The 24,644-nt window shown below is 43.3% G+C and overlaps 2 protein-coding genes across 3 annotated transcripts in view; one reads left to right on the plus strand and one right to left on the minus strand.

Annotated features, from left to right (window-relative positions):
* The window catches only part of ULK4 (unc-51 like kinase 4), a 214,821-nt gene extending 213,157 nt beyond the window's left edge, over nt 1–1,664 (plus strand). Inside the window, exon 38 of the mRNA XM_015617381.3 lies at nt 2–1,664. The gene's annotated coding sequence lies outside the window, so the exon portion shown is untranslated. The remainder of the gene's footprint in view (nt 1) is intronic.
* Nucleotides 1,423–23,167, minus strand: CTNNB1 (catenin beta 1). 2 transcript variants are annotated; one of them, XM_015617397.3, is made up of 16 exons: nt 22,895–23,167; nt 9,773–9,833; nt 9,162–9,389; nt 8,769–9,022; nt 8,440–8,678; nt 8,149–8,350; nt 7,677–7,821; nt 7,093–7,196; nt 6,668–7,006; nt 6,251–6,409; nt 5,234–5,353; nt 4,932–5,082; nt 4,721–4,842; nt 3,470–3,530; nt 2,490–2,710; nt 1,423–2,198 (listed from the first exon to the last, which is right to left on the minus strand). In XM_015617397.3, exons 2-15 carry the CDS (start codon nt 9,783–9,785, stop codon nt 2,502–2,504), a joined length of 2,346 nt encoding a protein of 781 aa, XP_015472883.1. In that variant the 5' UTR covers nt 9,786–9,833; nt 22,895–23,167; the 3' UTR covers nt 1,423–2,198; nt 2,490–2,501. The 2 variants fall into 2 exon arrangements, with proteins under 2 accessions (XP_015472883.1, XP_015472884.1); XM_015617398.3 differs by lacking the exon at nt 2,490–2,710 and having other exon boundaries at nt 22,895–23,148.
* Between the last annotated feature and the right edge of the window lie 1,477 nt (nt 23,168–24,644).

Below are 24,644 nucleotides of genomic sequence, written 5' to 3' on the forward strand. Positions count from 1 at the left end.
GGTGACTGCCTCGGCTGTTCATCTTAAGGGTTCACCTCATACTTGTGACTGGCACTAGAACATCAAGACAGACAATATTGTTCACCTCAAGCAACCAGTACCAACAACTGTGATCACACAGGGGATGTGTGTGGCATGCAAGGATGGTAGATGTTACCCAGGTTTCTACTCAGCAGTGTTTTGTGTGCCCCTCTTTGCATAGCATTGCACAGCTTAAGCTACACAGGTGCTGTCCTCAGCTGCCAACACTCCTGACTGCACTTCTTTGAGAACAGGTGTGATGGTGACTCTGGCAGTTTGTCAAACCCCCAGTAAAAGTTGGTACCCTAGAAAAGATCCTTTAGAGCTTGCAAATCCCACAGTGTGTGAAGTTTCCACAGTGTGTGAATTATTTTCCACATGTGCTGTGGTTGATGTCAGTCTGTCAGTGCACCCACCAAGCGTAAGTGCCTGTGAGAGCTGCTGCTACACCCCTGTTCTTGGAGAGCCCTGTTACCCAGAGTATGTGCATACAAGCAAACAGCCCCAGGTAAACAGATTTCACCTTGTGTGTCTTACAGGAATTGTTTTCTTACTTTACTTCAAATACCACTATCTTTCATAGCTTGACAGCTGGAGTTATTAGCAACAGGGAAAAGTTAAGTGCTGGCTATTATTTGGTGTAGTGTTTTGCAGTAAAAGTCAAGTAGCCAAGTGTGGGTGAGAGGAACAAAGCTGAATTCCTGGTGTGAGCCCTCTCCCTCTGCAGCAGAAGGGGAAGGCGGCTGGTGTGGCTCCCTTCAGCTTTCAGCATCTTGAGCAAGGAGCCTCTGCAGCCAAGGCCTGCTCTGATCTCCTGCTGGCAAACTGCTGCCTGCAGTGGAAGTGCCTGGGAGTGCTGTTCCCACAGAGCTGGTGACAGCTGCACGGTGCACATGTGCAGCCTGAGCCAGCAGTCTCAGAACCACTTTGTCCCCTTACAGTCACACAGGTGCTGCTGCAAGGGAAGCCAGTTACACACAGGTTTCATCTCACACAGCAGCTGAACACTGAGGACACCTAAAAAGGGCTCTGACCCAGCTGAGAGCTTGTGGGCAAGGGCTTTCACTGACCCTTAGTGTTGGGCACCTCTGAGGGGAACTGAGGCAAGAGGCTGCTTGCCCTTTGTGAAGCCCAGAGAGATGAGGGGCTGGCAGACCTGGCACAAAGTGGAGCTGCCTCACATCTGGCCATGCTGAGGAACCTGCCAACGCAAAGCAGGGGCAGGCTGGTGCCACAGAGGACTGCAGCAGGAAACCTCCAGGCTATGAACGGTAACTGGGCCATAGTGGGATCAAAGAGGTAAATTGTTCTTGGCTCCCCCCACTAAAGTGGTTGCGCAAGTCCCAGACTATTTCTTAACACACAAATATATTTTGTGATCTGAAATAATTTGACACAGAATGAATTAAAAGTTTACTTTAATTTTGAACCATTTTATAACTGCATTTTTCTCATGAAGCATCTGTATCACAGCAGGCTACAATAACTTTGGGATAAAAGGCAACTGGTAAACTGTCCAATACAAGGTTCCAAATAAACAGTTCTTACTGGCCCCTACCCAGACATATCCCAGATAAAGTTTTTGATCAAAAACATGAAATAGATCCACCTGCTTATTTTAAGCATATTAAAAAGGAAACTAATTGGACCATTTCTATTTGTCTAGTTTTTTTATACAAAAAGGCTACACAATGTTACACTTTATTCAGAATACAGTTAGAGCGATTATGAATTAGTGTTCTACACCTTTACTCAATCCTTAAAAATTAGAAACTGCTGTAGCATATTCACTATAACTTAATACTACGAGAGACTTTAAAAAAAAACTAACAACAATTACTGCAAAAAGAAAGGCTACTTCCAAAGCAAGCAAGGTCAGTACCATTACAGAGATTTAAAAAAAATAATAAATTTTTAACAAGCAAGGCTAGGGTTTGATAAATTCCATCTTGCAATTCATTCTTGTGCATTCTTCGTTTCTTGAATCACTCCCAAAATCCATTTGTATTATTACTCCTCGACCAAAAAGGACCAGAACAAAAAGTTTACTTCAATTGTTCCCATAGGAAACTCAGCTTGGTTAGTGTGTCAGGCACTTTCTGAGATACTAGCCCACCCCTCGAGCCCTCTCAGCAACTCTACAGGCCAATCAATGCAAGTTCACTCAGATGATACAGCTGCAAAGAGAAAAAACACAGGTGTCAGTGCTCCCACGTTGTAAAGGGCTGTTGTAACACATGAAGACTGCATGAAGCTGGTGCACAAGACATTACAGTTAATTACTTCCACACTTCACGGCAGAAGTCAGTTTGGAGTGTGCTTATTTTTTGTTTCCAGAGCATTTACTCATTATTCTGGCACACTGGGACCCAATCGAGCCAATCCCTCCCTGCCAACCAAGTCTTCAGTCCAGTCAGCTGTTTTTCTCTTTTTGTTTTGTTTTTAAATTCAAGGTTGGAGCTTCTTACCTAAAGGATGATTTACAGGTCAGTATCGAACCAGGCCAACTGATTACTGTCACCTGGAGGCAGCCCATCCATAAGGTCCTGGGCATGGCCAAGATCTGGCAGACCATCAACTGGGTAGTCAGCACCAGGGTGGTGGCCACCCATTTCATGTTCCATCATAGGGTCCATACCCAAGGCATCCTGACCGTATCCGCCAGAGTGGAAAGAACGGTAGCTAGGATCTAAGAAAGTTAAAGGTGGCAGAGGGAAAAAAAGCATAATGTTAACAGATGTTAGATGCATCAGAAGCTGCAAGTATCAGTGTGTGAGGAGATCATGTAGCCATCTAATTGTTTTCTAGTTCAGCCAAGTTCAACACAATCTGGTGCCTGCCCTTAACAGCTATTCCATTGTTCGGAAAAGCCTTCCAGTAGGATTCTGCAGACAAAGCACACTGCAGTCAGAAGCACGAGCAGATTCCAGCCAAGCCATTAGTCTGCACAATCAACAGTACTAAAACTCAACAATACTACAGCAAAACCAGGCTCCAAGACTGTGGACTTGCTTCTGTAAGCCTAGTCAAAAATAGCTCAGAATCCTTAGGGATAGGCTTGCACTCAAATCTATAGACACTTACAGACTAACGCATTCAATAGCAGCTTTGTTGTTTTTTAAAAAAAACTGCACTATTGGAATTGTCAAGTCCATTTGTAAGGAATGGAAAAGATTTCTGGAAACAACAGCTCAGCAGGAGGTGTTCCCACAGGACTCAGACAAGAGACACTGGTTCTGCATGTTCATAACAGCACCCATTTCAGTGCTGTGCCAGTGGTGTTGCAGAAACCAGTTATTTTAACTGGCAGTTCCCCATTTTCCTGCCAGTTTGCAATACCTTGCTGAAGAGTAAATTCACTCTTCACCCATTTTCAGTTCTCCTTTAAAATCTATGACTTGACTTCATCCAATTGAAAGTTTAGTCAAGGCGAACAGAAGACACGTACCATCTGGGCGGTATCCAAGAGGCTCTCCCTGGGCACCGATATCCAGTCCGAGATCCGCTGTCTATGTGTACAACAGAGAATTACAAAACAGTTTTAACATCAGGTCTTTCAGCCAGCACCAGTAATTCTGGGTTTAAGAAGCTGTGAAGCTTGCCCCAAACCCCTTTAAACAACTCCTCTGCAGTGAGCACTGCAGCACTGCTGTCAACATGAAATGCCTTTTTAGCTAATTATCTGCACTGAACATGTGATAGCCAGATTTAGGAATCCACAGATCACTGGAAGGAAGATTCTGTCTGAGAGTGGAAAAGATGGGGCAGGTCTAGGAACACTCCACAGGTACACCTGTCCACATCCTGCAAGTCAGATATTCCCAAGCCAGCGACAGAGCTTTTAAGAGTTCTGAAGGAACCTCTCCCATTTGTTCAATTACAGAAGTAACTGCCTGCCTGCAGAGCAATTGGCCAACTCCAATCTCAAAGAGATATTCCATTTTAGCTTTCCCCCCCCACGCATTCTTGTGGTAGATACAGATTTCAGGAAAGCAGAAATGTAAGCACTAAAATAGTACAAATTAAAGGTTACTGCCCCTTATGCCCCTTACGTACAAGACAAGACAAGCTAGGCTCCCAAATCCTAAGAACTTGTGGGAAGACAAAGAATGAGTGAAGCCTTCCCTGTATTCCATACACATAGATTGGCTTCAAGCTCAATTTACTGTGTAGTCCATTAAAAATGAAAAAAGGCCATGTGTGATAATGAGCCTGCAAACATACTCAAGTCTGAAATCTCAGTTCTCAGAACAAGTTGCATTTCCAGCCCAAGATTACTAATCCTGCATTGTTGGCTTGATGGAAGCCTCACAGGATATGTTTTATATTTATGCTTCCCTCATATCACTCATGTTTCTATTTTTGCATCCAGAGTTCATTAGGTTTTGACAAGCAACACAGAAAAGTACAAAGTTCTTGTATACAGCGTTGCACACTAGCACGCATAATGAGCATTAACACTTCAGCAGCAGCAGAGAACAGACTATTCCTGTCTGCCAGGGAAAAAGCAGCTTGAAGGCTGCTTACCACAGGTTCACTGCACCTGAACAGAGAGAGAGTAAAGAAGGTACAGCCACTACACAGCAGTGTAAAGCTGGGCCTGCATCACTGATGGCATCTACACTTCACTGGTGGAAGGAGGGAGAACACAGAAGTGAGCTCTCCCCAGGGAACTGTTAACACAGATCACAGAACTGACCTCGTTCCAAGCCATTGGCTCGGTCCGGAACAGGGAGCTTGTCAATTCAACCGAAAGTCGCTTCTTATAGTCCTGTGGTTTGTCCTCAGACATTCTGAACAGCACTGCAGCTGCGTAGGTTGCTGCCAAAAGGAAGAGGGATTTTAGTAGAGGTCAAGACTTCTATCAACTCTTCTAACACAAGTATAAAACCAGCCTTAAGTTCACTTACCAACACCCTCATTCCTAGAATGAAGCAATTCTGTTAAAGGAGCAGTTGCACCTTCAGCTTCAATTGCTTCAGCTGCCTCCTTGTCTTGAGCCAGTTCACAAAGTACGCCAGCAGCTACTCTCTGGATATTCTCGATGGGAGAGTACAACAACTGCAACCAAAACACAAGGGTTCTTTAGCTCTTCCACTTGAAACGAGCTCTTCAGCACCCTCTGACTTAATAGATCTATCCAGGAAGTGCAAGAGCTGTTTTACTTCTTTTCCTGATACGTACTGTAGTGCTGTCTTGAGCTCTCACTTACCTGCACAAATAGTGGAATGGTATTTAGACCCCTGATTACGATTCGATTATGAACATCACGTGCAAGAATGTGCAGGGCTCCAGTGCAGCCCTCGACAATTTCTTCCATACGCACACCCTCCTAGTTAGGGAAAGAAAAGGGATTTTTTAATTTGAGATATTGTATGCTCTCTTCTTAAGTGATTGTCAAAAACCCAATCAGCAGTTTCAACAAATCAACCAAACTCATCTCCCTTCTCCTAACTGCTGGCCTTCAAACTTAAAATCCCAGCTGTGAGTCAACCCAGTTTACCCACCCAATTTCAGTACGTGAAGTATCCCAGTGGAATGCCTCTGTGAATGATTTTTATTATGAACTTTCCCTCTGATAACACCATCTCTTTTTCTACAACCTGGATTAGCCTGGCAGTCCATTCCTGCCTCTGCATGAATTAACTACATTATTAGTTATATGTTAATTACATTAACTCTTGTACCAGTAGATGCTGCTTCCATTTGCTGTGCTAAGCAAACCCCCCTTTGTTAATGTGTTTAACAGGATAAAAATAACCAAATTGAGACTGATCTTGTCACACTGACCTGGAACCCAAAGAGGTAACAAGTACAGAGCCTGCACAACTTCTTAGTACTTTTACAGCTCTAAGCACCCTTGCAAATATGCAATAAGCTGTGATAGCATTCTTAAACCCCTATTCTTCTGAGAAGGAGGAGGGAATTCTGGTTTCTTGGTAGACAAGTACTTGGCTTGCCAGAGTAGGCAGTACCAGAATTTCTGTGAGCTCTAACATTCAGAATTAAATGCTCAAGAGGTTATTAAAATAAGAACTAAAGTTTTGTCATTCTGATTTAAGAAAAATTTCAGGTCTGCCAAGACAGTTATCAGCACACATTAAATAATGTGAACTAGAGCAAATAAGACAATTGTTCTTTAGCCCAAGCACTACAGGGCTGAGGTGCACTGACAAACAAGGAGTTGGAGAGAAGTTTGAGAGATACAGTGTCAGGGGAGGGCACTCACCACGAACTGCTGTTGTGTCCCGCCCATGGAAGTGCGTCGCTGGGTATCCTGGTGTGCTCTAACCAGCAACTGCACTAGTCTTGGAATAGCACCTTGTTCACGCAGCGGGGCGTGGTTTGCAGGACACAGAGCCAGGTTGCGGATCAAGCCAACAGTAGCCTGCAGGTAAGGAACAGGTGATAAAATAAACAGGAATAAAAGAGCAGGAGGGGTGTGCTTACTGTTAGTGACTTCTTTTTTAAACCAGTTCATCTCGTGTTTAAATCGCTAAGAAGTTGTTCAACTGAAGCAAGTTATCCATCAGACAAATTGTATCCCCAATACCATGGAAACAAAGTATTCTTTCACTTTCAAAATTACATTTTAAAAAGCAACAGTTTTCACTTTCAGCTCTGGCAGCTTTGAACCATTATTTACCTTGATCAAAGGCCAATGTGAGGGTGGGTGCAACAGCTTTACCACCACTGGGAGTCCGTAATGGAGACGAACTGCGTTTTGAGCCATCTCTGCTTCTTGGTGTCTGCTGGTGAGGTGACGGAGCGCACAAATCGCAGGTTCTGTGATGTCTTCCCTGTCTCCAGCCCGGAGAACTGTGCGCACAAGAGCCTCGATGCCACCAACCTGGCATACCATCATCTTGTTCTTGTAATTGTTGCAGGTAAGGTTAGAAAGGATGCCAGCAGCACAAGTCACAACATTAATATCATCTGATCCTAAAAGCTGAACTAGAGTTCCTAGAAGGCCTTCCATGCCCTCCTGCAGAAAAAAAAAGGGATGAAAAAGTTAATTTCTCTTTTCCACTATGTTGATTTTTGCTCTTGATCCCTCAGACAAGCCCTTACCTGCTTTGTTGCAGCATCTGACAGATTTCTCAGAGTCCAGAGACAGTTCTGGACAAGACGCTGGCTTGGATCTGTGAGGTGGAGCCCCAAAGCTTGCATCCCACCTGGAAGATGGTACAGATTTGACATGGTTATTCAGATTTGACACTATACTCTGATGTTCACCTTGTGAGAAGTCATGTCCTTCTCCTCCTTGACATCTGAGTGCAAAATAACCGCAAGCTTTTGGATCCTTCTTGTCCTTAATATCACAGTATGGCTGGGCCCTAGCCCTTCTTCACATAGGAAAATAACTCCCTGAAATTCCCTGTGTGACACTGGGCCTTTTAAATGTGTGCATATTCTTGGGGATGCATCCTGACAACACTCAGCCCCTAACATCACCCAGTTAACAACACAGTGGAGTTACTAAAAACAGCCACCCTTTTATACTTCTGTATACTAAAGGCCTCCAAACATGGTTATGGACTTAAGGACCAGCCCAAGTTCATTTTTTGATGCTGGCAGTTGCTGTTCTTGGTGGAATTAACTGATCCCAAAGCACTATGTAGATTTTTAAGTTATCATGAGTACAGTGTACTTACCAGCCTCAACAATAGCAGGTTTGTTGCTGGAGCAGACTGACAACACCTTCAGCACCCTACTTGTGGTCCACAATAGTTTCTCATAAGTATAGGTCCTCATTATGTTTACTAAAGCCTGGGGCCCGCCACTTGCCAGAATAATCAGCTGAAAGACAGCAAAAATAATATTTGTCTGTCACTTCCTACACATGTCAGCAGATAGTAAACGTTGCTGGCTTACACCCCTCATAGTTACAGTTCCCTAAAAAAACATTCCCATCTGCTTATGTGGACTGTAAGTTTTACAGTCTCACTATAAGCACAGCAGCATTTCTGCAAGGTAATTCCTGTATCCCTCCCCTCTCGCAAGGTCAGGACTGACTGACAAAAGCCAGTGGCTGAAGATTCAGTCAGGAGTTCAGTACACAAGAACTGTCAGGCCATTCATCACAAGCTTGCTCATTTTAACTACTTCAGCACCAGAGACACCTACCTTACTTTCTTGATTGCCATATGCTAAAATCTGAAGGCAGTCTGTTGTGATGGCCAAGAATTTGACATTTGTCTTGTTGAGCAAGGCCACCATTTTCTGCAGCCCACCAGCGAGACGGACAGCCATCTTGGCTCCTTCCTGATGTAACAGGAGATTGTGAAGAGTTGTTATGGCATAGAACAGCACAGAGTCCACTGGGGACCTAAAGAAGGGAAAATCCTCATGAGTACCTGCTCCTAGCAGACCCAACTGCAGAACACAAGTACTGCCTCATAGTAGTAGTGCACATACCCCAGCATTTTAACCAAAGCAGGAATGCCTCCTGATTTGAAGATGGCCAACAAGCCTTCACGGTGATGTGAGAGGTTGTGTAGTGTCCCTGCAGTACACCGGGCTGTCTCCACGTCGTTTGTGTTTTGCATGGTACGTACGATGGCAGACACCATCTGAGGAGATCTCATAATGGCGTGGCGAGATGCTTCCTTTTTGGACAGCTGATGAACCATAACTGCAGCCTTGTTCACCACCACCTAACACAAGTGTTTGAATAGAGCTTTCAGTTTTAAGGTCATTGAACGTGCCCCAAAAGCAAGCTTTACCCAGGCAAAGAAAATACTTACCTGGTCCTCATCATTCAGCAGTTTGGTCAGTTCTGGGATTGCACGAGTTGCAAGTTCAGCATCATCTTGGTAGTTTATCAAATTAACAACAGCATGTTTTAACATCTGGGATGGCTCAGCCAGGCGTTGCACATTAGTTGGATGAGCTGCATCAAACTGTGTGGATGGGATTTGCATTCCTTCATCCAGCGTTTCAGGGAACATAGCTGCACGCACCCTCTGAGCTCTAGTCATTGCATACTGGCCATCAATATCTGAAAACAAGGCACGTCATAATAACCTCAAACTAGGAATAAAAAGCTCATCATCCAGACTGGCAGTAATTGAGTAGCTAGGTTTCTGTATTGTTAAACTGCATGTCCAAGCAAACTGGTGTGATAGAAAAGGCCTTACCTGCAACTTGCTCCTGGGTGAAGGACTGAGAGAATCCCTGCTCCCACTCATACAGCACTTGTGTTGTGTCCACATCTTCTTCTTCAGGATTTCCCTTGCCACTCAAGGAGGGAGCAGTTGTTGTGGCACCAGAATGGATACCAGAGTCCAGATATGATTGCTGCTGCCAATGACTGACTGCTGCTTTTCTGTCTGGCTCCATTGCCATATCCAGCTCCATCAAGTCAGCTGTAAGAAATCATTGGTGAATAATTAAGTCTAGTTAAATTACTCCAGCATGTATTAATCCTGCAAGAGATGACAGAGATTTTAAATTAAAATAAAGTGTTATAAACAACTTCCTCAGCACTGCAAGTGAGCAGCAACTTTAAACTGAGGCTTTATGTTGAACTAATGCAGACATGTAAACCTGAGGAACAGCCTGAACAATCATTGCTATTGTGGCTCTCCTGACCTTACAACAAATTTGTCTGCAGGTTTGATTTCCAGTGTAAGGTAGTAATTACTCTAATAGAGCAGATGTTATTCAATCTAAGTGACTGAGAAGTTAAAGAGAGAGGGATAAGGAGTCTTCCAGATTTTAGTAACAGAAATTGTAATGCATTACATACCTTGAGTTGCCATGTTCCTTATTATGCTCCCAGAACTCTTTCTTGCACCCTTTCAGAGATCCTAAAAAGGAGCAAGGTTAGAACTTATTATAATCAGAGCTAGTAAGAAGGATTTCACATTAGAACACCATAATTGCAAACTAAGACTTGGCACATCTTGCCATTTCATTACTACAGTGAGTATCCTCAAATGTTAATTAGCAAACCCCCGTGGACAGACACGCAAAAGAACATGATGTATCACCCAGACTTCTTCTGTCAGTGTAAGATACTCTCAGCACTGCAAGAGAACAAGAATTGAAGACTGACCATGACAGAGCTATTTTTGACTCTATCTTTGCATTAGATGAAGTCCAGACATTAAATTCCAGAGTTTGGAGATGTCACAAAGACAATGGCTAAATGTCAGACTTCTTCATTTCCCTCAAAGATAAGCTACTTAGAAGATCCTAGAAAAACTGTCTGATACAGGGCTACATGAATTTTCATGGGGACAGTTGAAATGACCGTGTAAGGCAACCTGTACAAAGACTACCTGGAGAGTTATAACTGCACATCCTACTTCTTTCCCTTCCTGTGCTATAAGAATAAAGGTTTCTTCCTACAAAAAACTCTTCCTTGAAGTTAAAACTAAAAATTTGCACACACATTGAGTCACCAAACTCACTTTATTTTTTGTACAGAAAGCAAAGATAATTGGGGGTAAGAAGGCTTGATCAAATGTCCTATCTAAATTTTCTGTATGCATCTCCATTCAATGTCACCAAGCACTTAGGAAGTGTGTGTACCAAAAATCTGTACTTGTCTCTTCAGTAACCCAAAAATAGAGATTCAAGGCTACAGCTCCACAATGGATCACTTATGTCATTTGCTCCCCTTTCCCCCACAGTCCCACACTGTTTCCAGCACAGACAGAGCTGGTGACACCTTATTCTGGGAGCCAGCCAAGCACAAACAGTTAAAAATGTGTATTTGTAGTGGTAGCTTGTGCAGGGAGCAAAACCATCCCTTGCAACCATCAGCTTTCACTGTGCTGTTAGGCGTTAAGAGCTGTGCTGATCAAAACGTTCCTGCACGATGAAGTAAAGGCAATACACTAATCCCTGAAAGGACAGGTCTGCAGTGCTGCGTCAGGAGAACAAAGTCCACCTGACCCTGGATTTGTGTAAAGACATTTCCCAGTTTAAGAGTGTCCTTCAGGAGCACCTTTTTGAAAATCATAATTAAACAGAGGGCAGGTCTGCAGTTTTAAAAGTCTCACTGGTTAGGTGGGATAAATTTGTACTTCACTGACTCTGAGCCAGCTGCAAGATACTCCAGCAGCTCCTGAGCAATCTTGTTGCTTGGCTGTACAAATGCCAGTGCTGTACGTCCTGACTCTGCACTCCCCAACTTTTGGCAGCAACCCTTTCCTGACTTTTTTAAAATGGACAGTAGATCTGCATCTGCAGAAGATAAACAGCATTAAGCTGATATAAGACATTTCACAACATACAATAAGCATCCTGCTGTGCAGCTGGAAACTCTGAACTGGTCCTTCTCCAAAGTCTGGAAGAGACTGGCCAACTCAGAGTCTGCTCTTGACAATGGGCACGGAGAATGTGCTGAAAATACAGACACTTTTTCCAGTCCCTTACCCATGGATTCTTCCAACAATTAACATGCTGTTAGGAGCTTGAGAGTAGTAGTGGCAAGGGGAAAGAAAAACTTAAGTCACGCTGTCAGTTCACCATTGATTAAAAAATTCTAATGAGTAGCTAACTAAGTTGAGAAAGTGCCTATACAAAAGCTTGATAGCTCTTCACAGGTCTTCTGCATTACTTTGTGAGTTCCATTAATACCTTCCAAACAGAAAGACGGGAACAGCGGTAAGATTTGTATCTTTGCTCCCTGTAGTCCTTACTCTAAGTCAGATGTGACACTTCCAATAAAAAATTTGGCATTTCTAGCTGCTATATGAAATTTTCAATATGCTTAGCACAGAATAGACTTATTTTCACAATAAACTTTCCTATCACCTCCCATCAGGACTATACTAAAAAAAAATCATCAAACTGGTTTTGAAGTTGACTGGTTTATTTACCACTATGTTAAGACCAGTGACCATGCTTTGAGACGACAAATACGAACTGAGATTTCCATATGCAATAAGGGGCTTGGGACGAGCACTTATACTTTTCTCCACTGTTAAATTCTGCATCAATGAAGACAACTGTGGTTTAAGCAACTGCACTCTGAAATTGATATTTCAATTTCAGCAGCCTGAAGAGATCAGAAGAGCAGCTCTGCCATGAGGTAAAATCCAACAGACCAGAGTAGCCACTGAACAGCAGCACTGTTCCAAAACAACACTGATGAACATCTAAAAAATAGCAGTGAAGAATATTAAGTGTTCAGAAATGCATTACCAGTCAGACATTCAGTCTTTGGAATGCTGACCCTTGATCAGCATACTAGCTGCATCTGCAAGTTCCAACATCCTGATCTGCATCTCATACACCTGTAGCCCCCCAGAAATTCCTGGTAGGTTTTTATTATTATTTAGATGAAGAATTTGGTTTAATCCTAAAAGTTCAACTAACTGCCAAACAAATGTAGCCAGGGTTTGGTTTTAGGTTTTCTGCACTTAAACAGTCTCATCTTTTCCTTCACATTCTTTTCTAATTTTACAAAAGGGTAAACTAAGTCCAAGCAAGCTGCTGACTTTGTCTTCCCATTTGTCATTCTCGGGGTTAACTAACACACTTAGAAAGGGAGTGACACCACGAGGCTAGGTACAAACATTTGTGCTGCTTGTTTTCTTGACAAACTGGATCAGTACAAGGTTAGCCAAACATATCCCAACCATCAGGAAGAGACAGAAGGCCTCAGTATACTTTACAAACAAACCCGAGCATAGCTGCAAGCTATTGCTCTGCAATTTTTGAAGGCTAGCAGGCACTCAGAAGTGGCAATTTTGATAAATATTGTCTTATGCAGTTCACATAAATGTACTGCTAGAAGCTTTGGGACTCAACTCTTCTCAAAAAGCTCCTCCAGCACCATGAGACTATCCACTTGCTTAGCAAGCATCAGCAGCTTTGGGTTTAAATGAAGGTTGGGGCTTTTTAGACCACATATTAAACAAGTCATGCAAAGAGCAATTCAAGACCTCACACTAGGCTGTATTACATAGCAGCTGCAAGCTTAGAAGGCACATGAGCTAATAATTTCTAATTACTATAGAAGACAATTCAATTTTCTTGATTTTCAAAAGGGGTAAAAGTATTATTTCTGATCATGTGTTTTTATTCATTTCTGATTCTGATGAATAGTTAGGCATACGCCAAGAAAGTCAACAAGCCTAAAGTAACTGAAATCTGAACAATTCTTTTCAAATTACACCTGAGTGATCTGATAAGCAGTTCCCTCTCCACCCCTGCTACTCTTAGAAAGCAAGTCAAAGTCTGCCATAAATCCTTTGAGAGCAGTATGTTATTAAAATTTGCACGAGAAATCCAGACTGATCCATCCAAACACTATGAATTACTGCACACCCCTCCTGACCCTGTTATCCTGTTCTTTGTGTCATCTGGGACAGGCCAAGCACCTGGATCTTAAAACTACCCACCAGTTCTGAATGATACATTTGCTTACACAGAAGAAGTAGATCATTGTCTGACAGTCACAGCAGTTAAAAATGTCTATCACCTACACACAAGGGAAGAAAAATATCTGTACTGAAAAACAGTTTTTCTCCAAGTGCTCTGAAGTCATTGCAACCATTCCCAAGGTGTTACTGAAATCATCCTTTTGGGTCTGATTTTATAACTGGTCTTAGCTGCTTGCCAATGTTGTTACCTGTATATCTGCTTTACAAAAATCCATAGCTAAAATATACAGGCAACAGCCGTTCCACAGCTAGTAACACCAGAGAGCACTCATTTCTATGACCAAAGTCCTTATATTTCAGTTCTTAATATAGCAGAAGCTTCCTAATTAACCTTCATTTTCAAGCTGGGAATTTGGAAAATATATCCAATTAAGAAATCAGACAACAAATCACAACAAAACAACTCTTTAATCTTTCCCTGGAATTTGATAGCCTGTTGTCTAGAAAACAAAATGTGGGGGAGGAAGAATCATCCAAGTAAGACAATACTGGATGTTGATGTGGAAACATCAGGAAAAAAGCTTTTATGGTATAAAAGCACTTTAGGCAGGAGTGGCTGAACTGTCTCTAGGCAATTTTTGATCTAACCTAAGCCCCAGATACAAACACTTGCAACAGACAGGACCTACTTCTACTGATCTTAGCCTTATGAAGATGTGATCCAAACTGTTGTAAACTTCTAATTATTCCTTATCCAAATGTGAATAAAGTTCTCTCCTCCCATACCCATTTTGCAGGTTCTAAAGAAAACAGAAGTATTTTTATCTGGCTTTACTGAGCTCTGGTAAAAGTACCTTTGTAAGTAATTTTGGAGGTTCTTCATGTACCAGATGCTTTCTACAAGATTGGTAAGAAGCCCGCAAGGACAGTTTTGGTCATGTGTGTTTTAAGGAATGTTAGAAGCTTGTGGAAAGAATGACAGCTGGGGTTTACAATTTTTTGTAAAATATGAACAGAAGATACTTTATTTGAAAATAGGTACAGAACGTGCTTAAATTTCACTCTGAAGACTGCATTTTTAAAAGATTTATTTTTATTGTACAAAGATACCATAGAGGATTACAAACAACAGTCTTCCTGAAATACATTTCCATATCCAGTAAACAAATACTGAAGGGCATTCCCATAATCTGTCTCAAAAAGTAGCATTTGCAGTCCTCAGCCACCTCGTCCCCTCTAAAATAAACAGCCACATACAGTGAGTGTAGATTATTTTGAAGTTAGTTATATGCAAATATTAGAAGGCCTTTACTATTGGCAAATTAGTCACCCATCAATACTGACTTCTGCACACCACTGCTTTAAGGACTTGAATGGACAAAAGCTACTATGAAACTCACTGCAAAGTGGCCCTTGAATAATGGTTATGGGCGGTAAACTATCATATCAAACAAAGCAAAGCACCACCTTGATATTTTTAGAGACAGAAAAATGAAGGTTTACCTTATTACCAGTTCTAGGAACAGCAGTATAAACCTTCATGTATTTTATATTAATGTCAGGCTTCCTTCTGCTTTTAACAGAGTGATTTTTAATATTATGTAAAAATGTCTTCAGATGGCTTTTGACAGGACACCTTAACCTAGTGGAAGAATTTTAGACAGTATGTAATATCAAAGGGAAACAATTCAAACCATGCAGTCTTTTTCCTCTAAAAGGAAAAAAAAAAACAACTATAGGCTTTCACAGCTCTAAAACTTTTCTACATCTTTTTTGGGGTTACATGGTAGAAGCATTCATCCATAACCTTCACTACTACTTCAGAAGAAGGACCATGGCAAGATATGAAGCAGGATTACTATGTTTAAATGCTGTGCCAAGATGTAGCAACTTGAACTATTTCAGAAGTTCCACTGAAAACTCCGAGCTACCAGTAATCTTGACCTGAATGCCACAGTCCCACACTGAAATCCATCTTACTGATCCTGGACTGCAATTGAACAAACTCATTTAAACTTAACCTTGTGGCAAAATTGCTCTGGTCTTCTCCAATCAACATTTGTTACTTTGCATCGTTCCCTCCAAACACTAAGCTATTCTTGCTTGGTGAAGTATTGATAGTGTTATTAGTATTTAGCTAATCAGATCATAATAAATTTGACTCTGAACCCAGAATATGCAATAGTGTTAAAATGGCCTTTAAATTCTCTTACTAATTCTTAAGACTGTAAGTCTAAGGTTTGTTTTTCCTAACAAACTTCAGGCAATTAAGAAATCTGAATATCTGCTTTACTGACCTCAATGGTTAAAAGGTTCCAATTTTCAAGCCTTAAACATCCTTCAGACATGCTGGAAGAAGCAACAAACTAGGTCAAATAATCCACAGATTTAAAGTGGGAGAGGGGTGCAGATCTGCCCATGCCCACTGCAAGTCGCCTCTATTTCAGCCACTCTTCTTCATTGCTTCATTTCCAATTCATTATTTCCTTTTTCCTTCAGGCATCCCAGATTGCTATTACATCAGTTGTTCTGGCTTCTCAGCCTTTGTCTTCTGCACTAGAAATTATCTAAAAATGCCTTTCTGTAACAAAGGCTTTCAGAAAAACCTCCCTACACTAGCTTTTTTAAGTGTTCTTTTTAAGAGTTCACTTCATGCCACACACAAAATAACATGCTGCCTCTCTATTTTCAGTTATGTCAGCAATCTAAGACCAAGAGTACAGAACAGAGTTTCTATTCACATGCCCATTGGCTAAGGCAAACAACATGTAAATGTTTCTTTCTTGCTAGACTTCTCCAAGTTGATTACAACTGCTTGATGGAACTGAAATGCAGGCAGTCTGCAAGTAGCCTTGACTAGATTTAAACACTGGGTTAACTGTATTTAGAAAGAGAACATAGTCCTCAAAAAATGTCTAGTGAAGGAAAGACTTAGGTTACACATCCCAAAAAACTCGATGCTTGTTTTGGAGTCAATACAGTCTTAAGCAAATGTGACAGAGGAGGGAAAGGGACCACAAGAACTTTACAACAGCTGTAAAGCTCCAGCCTGCCACACTTCACCTCTGGAGCACTAGTGTTCTGATATGACAAGAACCTCACCTGTTCTACCTTTCCTCCTAGAAGAGAAAGACTAGTAAACAATCATACTTCCTACCCAGCTTGCAATGTTCAACAGCTCCTAAGTTTCAAGGGCACTTGAGACTATATAACAAGTGCAGCAAGAGCCAAACTTTAGGTGTTTTGCTCACCTGAAGTACAGAAAGCCACCCAGAATGTGGATAGTTAATCACTGAAGAGAACTCTGCAAGGACTGACAGTTCAGATTACAAAAGGTAGCAGAAGTGGAGGTCGGAGACTTCACTGGCAGATGGGTCTCTTCCAGCTGCAGCCCTGTCAGTGCTGTGTGCTGAGCAACTAACACAGCATGAAGGCACTAACAGCTTGTGCAATTCATCAGGGTCTTCACAGGTACTAAGGTTGAAGTACCCTTTTAAAAACAACTCATTAGAATTCTCAATAAAGCAAGAGAGAACAGTGGTCTGAGAGCCACTGTCAGCCAACAAATACCTCATAACTAATGTACAAAACAATGAGAATCTGGAAGAAAATTCAGAACAAGCACATCAGGAAAGTTACTAAAAAAGAAATAAAAAAGTTCATCCTGGCCCTGATCTACACTATCATTCTAGAAGACAAATTTTGAAACTGTAGAACCTGCTAAGAAGCCTCCCCAAACATGCAGCTGGCAATCATATAAAGGTTCTCCTTTTGAAAGAAAGGAGATGCACACTACAGACACTCCAGAGAAACTCTGGTAGAATTACAGACGGATGGGACACACATGTCTAAATGGACTTGGTAGCAGTTACCTACCACCGTAATTTCTTATCAGCTGTCCCCTACATAATTTTGCTTGATGCTGGCCAGGGGCACATGGCTGGACATCCTATACAATGTAAAGAAAGCACCTCTTCACTTAGTCACATAATATTACTTAAAATCATACTGCAGGTGCTGAAATTTCACAGCACTGGATCTTGTAACTTCAGAAATTAAGTGTTTGGATCCACAGCACAGTTATTTTGCCCCTTACCTAGAGAACATCCAGGAGTTACAAGAGGTCTGTCAACCCAATCTTTTACATTCAAAATTATGGGCAACTATACCAGCAGCTTCTAACAGGATCTGTGAACAAAACACCATCATTTGTCTTTTCTAGAAACTTCTGGTTATTTCTGAGAGCTATTAGCAGCAGCTGTGTTCAAGCTGACAAATCATCAGGTCATGTTTAAATGTAATGATTTAAGAGAGCTTTTCATCAGCAAGTAAACCACAGCACTAGCAAAAACTTTTACTTTATTAGTTGGCAAAATAGACCTCAAGCATCTAAGTACCCTCCTGACTGTCCAAGATGGGAGCTGATGATAATCTTAAATGTTATGATGTGAAAACTGTTTCAAATACAACTCTGGTATTACACATCCAACTTGAGAACGAAAGTAATGAACTTCCTCACATAATGTACATATCAATCCCCTGACAGCAGTTTGGAGCTCAGTATTACAGGATTGGTAAGACAGTTTCAAGTTTATGCACTCACATTAAGTCATAACAAGATTATCAACGCTATTACTCTCATTTCTCAATTACTTTGACCAACTAAGCACCAGCACCACAAACAAGTAACCTCAAAACAGTTACTAAGTTACTTCTGTTCAACAATGGATTTGAGATCTTTGGATCACTGGCACACATTTCGCACTAGGGCTTTGTGCAGCATTTACTGAGTTTGAGTATCCTCATGGCTGGTCAAAACATTGACAGCAGTTTTATTATCACAGCTTAGAGAGCTCCTGCCTTCTATCTGCAGGACACAGATAACTACATTATGCATACTCCCATCTTCCTTGGTTAGGGATGAGCCAGTGCTCCTATCCAAGGTTTAGTCTGCCAGCAGGACTCCCGTAATAAATATGCAATGGTTTACAGCTTTTGCTCCATGTGCCCGTACTTATCACTGAGTAAAGATGACTGTAGTAGAGAGCTGGCAGTAGACAGGATCAAAATTCCTTCTTTAGGTTTAACAAGTCACATACAAAAAAAAACCCAAACAAACAAAAAAATAGTTGCCATTGCGACCATTTAGAGGCAACCTATGATAATTCAGACAATTATACCACATTTCATTTAAGACTCAAAGTTCAGGAACAAAACCACTGCCAGCCCTCAAGTTTCCCTGCCCACACAGTTTTGTGTATCAAGAAGACAATGGTTCCACAGTAATTTATCATGTGCATCACTAAGAACAGTTCCACAATCATGTGCATCACTAATAACAGACACTGTTACAGAAATACCTTTCTGGCCTCTTTGTGCCTAACTTGAAACACTCATTTCCACACCAATACATGAACAACTTAGCAGACCATGTCTCTTCCAAATGAAGTATCTACCCATAATCCAGTTTCTTCTCAGACTGCAACCACATAGTCAGCCCTGAACTTGGATGCTAAACATTAATCTCCACAGTTCAAGAAACTGGAGTGATTAGTCATAATTACACTGTCGAAACACTTATGAATCTGAAAGTGGCTTGTCCATCAGAATAACTCCGTATTTACAATAAGGCACACCAACACTCCAAAAAGAACTGTTTAAACAACAAACACGCTAATGAAGTCTGACACTAAAATATATTTCTTCAACTCACTCTTAATTAAGAGAAACTGACAAGGCAGCTGCCTTTAGCAGCACCTTTAGGAAGTTAAGATTTCTGGCCACTGGAGGGCACCTGAATTGTTGCCAGGACAATACAGAACTACTTGCTACAGTTGCTGCAGAGTTGGCAAACTTCTCCAATTTATACAACTCTATTTAGCACAGTAAATCAGCCCAGAAATGCTGGTTCCAGCAAATACACATACAGTGCACACGGTGCACTTGCCAACTCCAGCAAAATCCAGCTAGCTCATACTGCTTTTTAAATGCAACAACATAGAATATGAGATTAACTCTTTCACCCTTCTACATCAGCCCTCAAACAAGGCTCCAAAGTTAATTTAGTGTTAAGTAACAGAGCAAGCACTTCACTTCTGCAATATCAATCCAGCCAATGTACATTGTTTCCTAAAGTCAACTTGGAACATGAACAAAAAGTTCTGCTGTAAAGTAATATTTGCATCCATACTTCCCAAGGCAACTAAAGCACAGGATTAATTTGCTGTCACATCAGAGTTAACAGACTCAAGAGGTCAGGCTGAGCTACAGGTATGTTTCACCTGCCTACTTCATCCACTTGTGTTTGTTCATCTTTGTGTTTCACAAAGACAGAAATGCCAGAATTAGACTTCCATTAGTTCTCTCCCTTGCACTTGAAGCTACCTGTCAGTGAAAAAAGAAAAGCCACAAAACCCTAAAAACTGAAACAACTTTTCTGGCTCCTTTCTTATCCTGAGAAGCATCATAGGCTACACAGTGGCAGCGCAGTTTAACACATTACTGTCCTGGGCTAAAGCCTGATCACAGACCAAAATAAATTTTACCTTGAAATCAAGTGCCAAAAACAGATATTAAAAGTTAACCATTGTCAGGCTGCCTTATGTTGGCAAGTCTAGCCAATTCAATTGGTGTTTAACAGGAAAATCAGAAATATTGCTCTGCCAGGAAAATAATTTAATCTAAAGAGACAAGAAGAGTCACACACAATACTTACTGCCAAGGAGTTTGCCATTTCTAGGCTCCCACCCAGTCAGCAAGCAAGGCACTGGGCTCAGAGCTTGCAAGTGCACGTTCTGAGAACCCAGGAACAAGTCACAGCTGCCTGCACAGTTTCTCACAGGTTTTATCAGGCTTTGTGAAGTATGATATTCAAGATAAGTAAGGTCAGTCCTGATTTTCCTGCCATGGTATGCAGGCTACCACAGCCACAGAACAAGTTTTGCTGCAGGCAACTGCACAATCGCCACAATCCCTGCATTACCAGTTCAACTATGAATTAACGTAAGTGATTTTGGTTACTGCTGTATTTGCACACTAACCTGCCTACTAAACAATACTCTGCAGAAACATCCTTGTCCAGGAGTTTCAGACTGCACATTCATGCTTCAGTTTGAGACAGAAACCTCCAAGAGCCCCATTTCCTGCTCCATTCTTTCCACTTCCCTTTCTACTCCGAAAACACAGCAAAATCAGAACACCACTAGTACTAACCTCTTGCCTTAACATCCCCTGAACCTCAGGTTTAACTCTTCAGAACACAGTATTTCAAGATGCTAATTCAGATGTAGAGTCATGATAGGTGGAGATATATTTCAGAAAGAAATCATGTCTGAAGGGCAACCAGGCTTCACAGCCAAGGTTTGGTAAACCAGTTACTGACAGACCACAGTCAGAGCAAAATGCTGGTGTCCATACACCATGCAAAGAGCCCAATCCATACATAGCTTAGGCAAGAAAAATGAAGCTTGGGTTGATAAGGCTGTAACACAGCATTTGAAGAACTGATTTTTCAAATCAAGCTTAACTCTATATTAAATACTTCCTCCTAGAAGCTATAGCACATAGCACTGTCCTTTCCAACATGGTATTTTTACTTGTTTCTCCTCCAGACCTTGTGAAGTGATCAGCCATACAGACCAAAGTGAATATTCCCCTGGATACCAGCTTATCCCTAAACAGAAAATATCAGAACTAACAGATGAGCAAATACGACATTTCTTCAGAACAACCCCAAAACACTAAGACACTCAGTATGATTTTGTACTGAACAGCTGAATTTAGAGAGCCTAAAACTCTTGCCTGAATACCTAAGCAGCCTCATTTGCAACAGTACCAGTCATTAGACAAATGGCACAGCAGTCACATACCTGCAGCTGTCAGCACCTTTTTATAAAAAGTGCAAGATCAACATTAGGTTCCTGGACTGTTAGGTACTGAAATTCACATTATGACTTGGGCCAATACACACCAGTAAGTTTTGCCGCTTAGGCTTTTTTTTTGGAGCCTTGCAGTAGTACCTTTTTGTCATTCAAAAGCAAAATCCTAACTGGGAAGTTGCTGTCTGGTGCGCCTGAACTTAGGAGCGTGAAAACCCCAACACTCTTTCAGCTAGTTTTCTCCTCCTCGCTTTTACTGTAGTTTCAGCACATAAAGATCCTGTTTTACTAAAACCCCTCCTTGATTTCCGTCCGTCGACCTCAGCATACCAGCCCAGCCTCTTTCCATTCACCACTTGCATACTTTGGGGGATGGGAGGACCACAGATGTCTGGAATATACAGAGTGTCAGAACAATGGCTGCTCCATGAGAAAGAGATCAAGAAGTAGCTGATTAAAAAGATCAACACTGCTATTCCTAAAGTCACAAGTAAGTTGCCTGTGGTACCTTCACACAGTCTGTCCTTTCTGTCCAGAAAGCATAATCTTCAGAGAAGCTTTTTGGGAAGAGATACAAAAAAGAAACTGTCCAACGTCTTACATCGAGTTTTAACTAGGGAAGAATTCAAGGTCTTGCTAAATTTAAGAAAACTTGCTGCGCTAGGAGCAGCTAATCATGCACAATAAAGATGAACTAAGCTTCGCTAAAAAAACAAAACAAAAACAAACGACAAACAAAACCAAAACCAACAAAACAACAAACCACAAAACACACCTGGAGACCCTGTTCCTAGAGAAGTAAGTGCCCTAGATAGTTCTGGGAGTCACCGCAAGTTGATCTCCACACCTCAGGAACGCGCTACTTTGGGAGGCGGGAGCCGCCGTGGTCCCCCCAGCCGGCCACGGGAAGCAGCGGGCGCTTCTCCTCGCAGCGTGGGAGCCCCCACACCGCCCGCAGCCCTAGGCATTCCCTACAACACGCTGGTAAGGTGGGCGTTAAAAAACTTAATTTGACTGCTCTCAGCTCCGGGGAAGCTTCATTTCGGCGGCATCCAGAAGCAGCAGCATAGCCTCTCCAGCAAATATGCAATGCCACTAAGACCGAAACCCCACAAGGCAACAGATTAGTTATCTCCCGCTGACTGCAGTGACCGTGATTAATTATATTCGGTACAAATAAACCCGTACCCTGCTCTCTTCCCCCTCCTATCGCCAAAGGGGATCTGCAGCCCACCGGCGAGTTAGTACTTCCCTAAAAATGGAAGGGGAGGAACCTTTAAAACGATAATGAAAAAGGGTCATTAAAGTACTCCGGGCTCTGCTGCAAACGAGAGCAAAGCCGGGCGCAGGGACTCGCCTTCTCCCGCAGACCCGAGCAGCCACCCCCTCGCCCCAGGACGAGCTTCCCAAGAGACACCTCGGGAGCTGCAGCTGCCGCTCCTGCAGCCACGCAGCTGTCCGGACCTCCCCAAAACAAGAGCCCTCTCTCTCTCTTTCTCTTCCTTTCCTGCCCCCCCACCTCTCTCCCACCCCCGCTCCCCCCCTCCCCCAGCCCCGTCCTTCCCGCCGGGCACACCCTGGACCCCCTCACGGCCGCGGGGGGGGGCCGGCCCCGCTTTACCCCAAGTTCCCGCCGAAGAAAGCGACACTAACGTTGGAAGGAGGAGAGAGTGCAGGGTCCCCCCGGGCTCCGGCTGCTGCTGCCCGGGCGATCCCGGTCCGGTCCGTCTTTCCTTCCTTGTTCCCACACCTCCGCCGCCTCCTACTCCTCCTCTCTCACGGCGGTGCCCCCGCCGCTGGCTCCCGGGTGGCGACCGTACGGGGCGGCGGTGTTTGTGTCCCCCGAGCGCCGCCGCCGCTGCTCCCAGCGCCGAACCGAGCGAGAGGCTTAAAATGGCGTCGCTCACAAGGAGGTTCTTATAGCGAGCGCCGGGCCCGGCTGTGTATCCTGCCGCCGCGGCCGGGCCCCGCGCGCGGCATTCCATAGGCGCCCGGCGCTCAGGGCAGGCAGAGGGAGGAGGAGAAATAGTGCCCGGCTCCCAGGGCGGAGGGAGACAGGGAGCGGGGAAGCGGCACGAGGTGGGGGGAAGGCCGTGCCGGGCTGGGCAGGGCCGTGCCGGGTTGGGCAGGGCCGGGGCAGGGGGAGTACGGCGGAGACACCTTATTCCGGAGGTGGGAAAGAAGGATCCGAGTTTCCGGCTCGGGAACTAAGTTGCTGCCGTCCTGAGCGGTGTAGAGGCGGCGAGGGAGGGGATGCGACTGAGGGGATCAGCCCGGGGTCCTGCTTTGGGAAGGGAACAGGGGGTGAGTGGGGAGCAAAAGGCCATTGTGACTCTCTCCTACTCCCTTCCCCCTCCCAGTCTAATTTGGAGTTTCTTTGCCTAGGGTTTTTAATTGTTTTATTTTTTTTTATTATTATTTTTTTTAATGCACGGCATCAACTGTAGCGAAACTCCGTCTTCCCAAACGCCCGCGTCGCCAAGAAGTGCGGGAGGCGCTCGGGCTGCAGGGGAAAATCGGCCCCGGCGCTGAGATGGGGCAGAGCCGCCGAGCCCGGCCCGGGGCTCATCCCGGAGCCCGGGGGGGAGCCCGGGAAGGTGGCGGCGGGCCCCGCTCACGTCGGCGGAAACGCGCTCCCGCTCTGCCCCTGTAAATATTTGTCAGGAAGCAGTTGCCAAAGAAAGTATCTCGTTATGCAATTTTTTTTTTTTTTATTTTTTTTTTTTAATGGGAGAAGCGAACTTCCCCCCACCTCCTCCCCGCCCGCCCCTCGCTTCTTTAGCGAGGGGTAAAAAACAGGAAAATACGAATTGCACAAGGTTTTTTCGCGGCGGCGTGTGAAGGCACGTCCGTGGCGGCCTCTTCTCGGCGTGCTCGGGCTTGCACAGCAGGATGTTTCACAGACTTTTTGCGTGCACCGTCTTGCACTGGCAAAGTCTGTATTTAACATACCGGGAGGGAAAAATACATTCACACCTCCCTCCACATGAAACAAGGACCGTATATACCAACGTGGCTGTGGAAAACATCCTTTGCCAGCGAAAAATGGATATTGTCTTGTTCCCGCAGTATAAGTTTGCTTTGGCAGGACCTGATGTGGGAGATTTAATTCTTGTTTTGCTTCTTGCAGCCCCTTGTCCCCCACCAAACTCCAGTTTCTGCAGTTCTTGCAGCGGGGAGATGCGCGGTTCGCATCTTTATGCCTGCTTTTTTCCGCTGACAATCCTGTTTTAAACAGGCTCTAAGTTTCTACTTAGGAAGTCGCACTTAAAGATTTGGTTTTTTTCCCCTTTGATTTATTCAGTCACATGTAGCCTTAGACTAAAGGAACTTCTTTCATAGTGCTGCTTGATTTTCACGTAAGCTGCTTTCTTTTGAATTTGGAGCTTTTTAAAACGGGATT

The sequence above is a fragment of the Parus major genome, chromosome 2 (assembly GCF_001522545.3).
Source record: "Parus major isolate Abel chromosome 2, Parus_major1.1, whole genome shotgun sequence".
NCBI lineage: Eukaryota > Metazoa > Chordata > Aves > Passeriformes > Paridae > Parus > Parus major.

What these genes read in the sequence shown, in the direction of transcription:
- CTNNB1 (XM_015617397.3), bottom strand. An exon ending in GCTTTGGTTAAAATGCTGGG is followed by an intron (nt 8,351 to 8,439) that starts GTATGTGCACTA and finishes TCCCTTCTTTAG; the next exon opens with GTCCCCAGTGGACTCTGTGC. An exon ending in CACATTGGCCTTTGATCAAG is followed by an intron (nt 6,410 to 6,667) that starts GTAAATAATGGT and finishes CCTTACCTGCAG; the next exon opens with GCTACTGTTGGCTTGATCCG.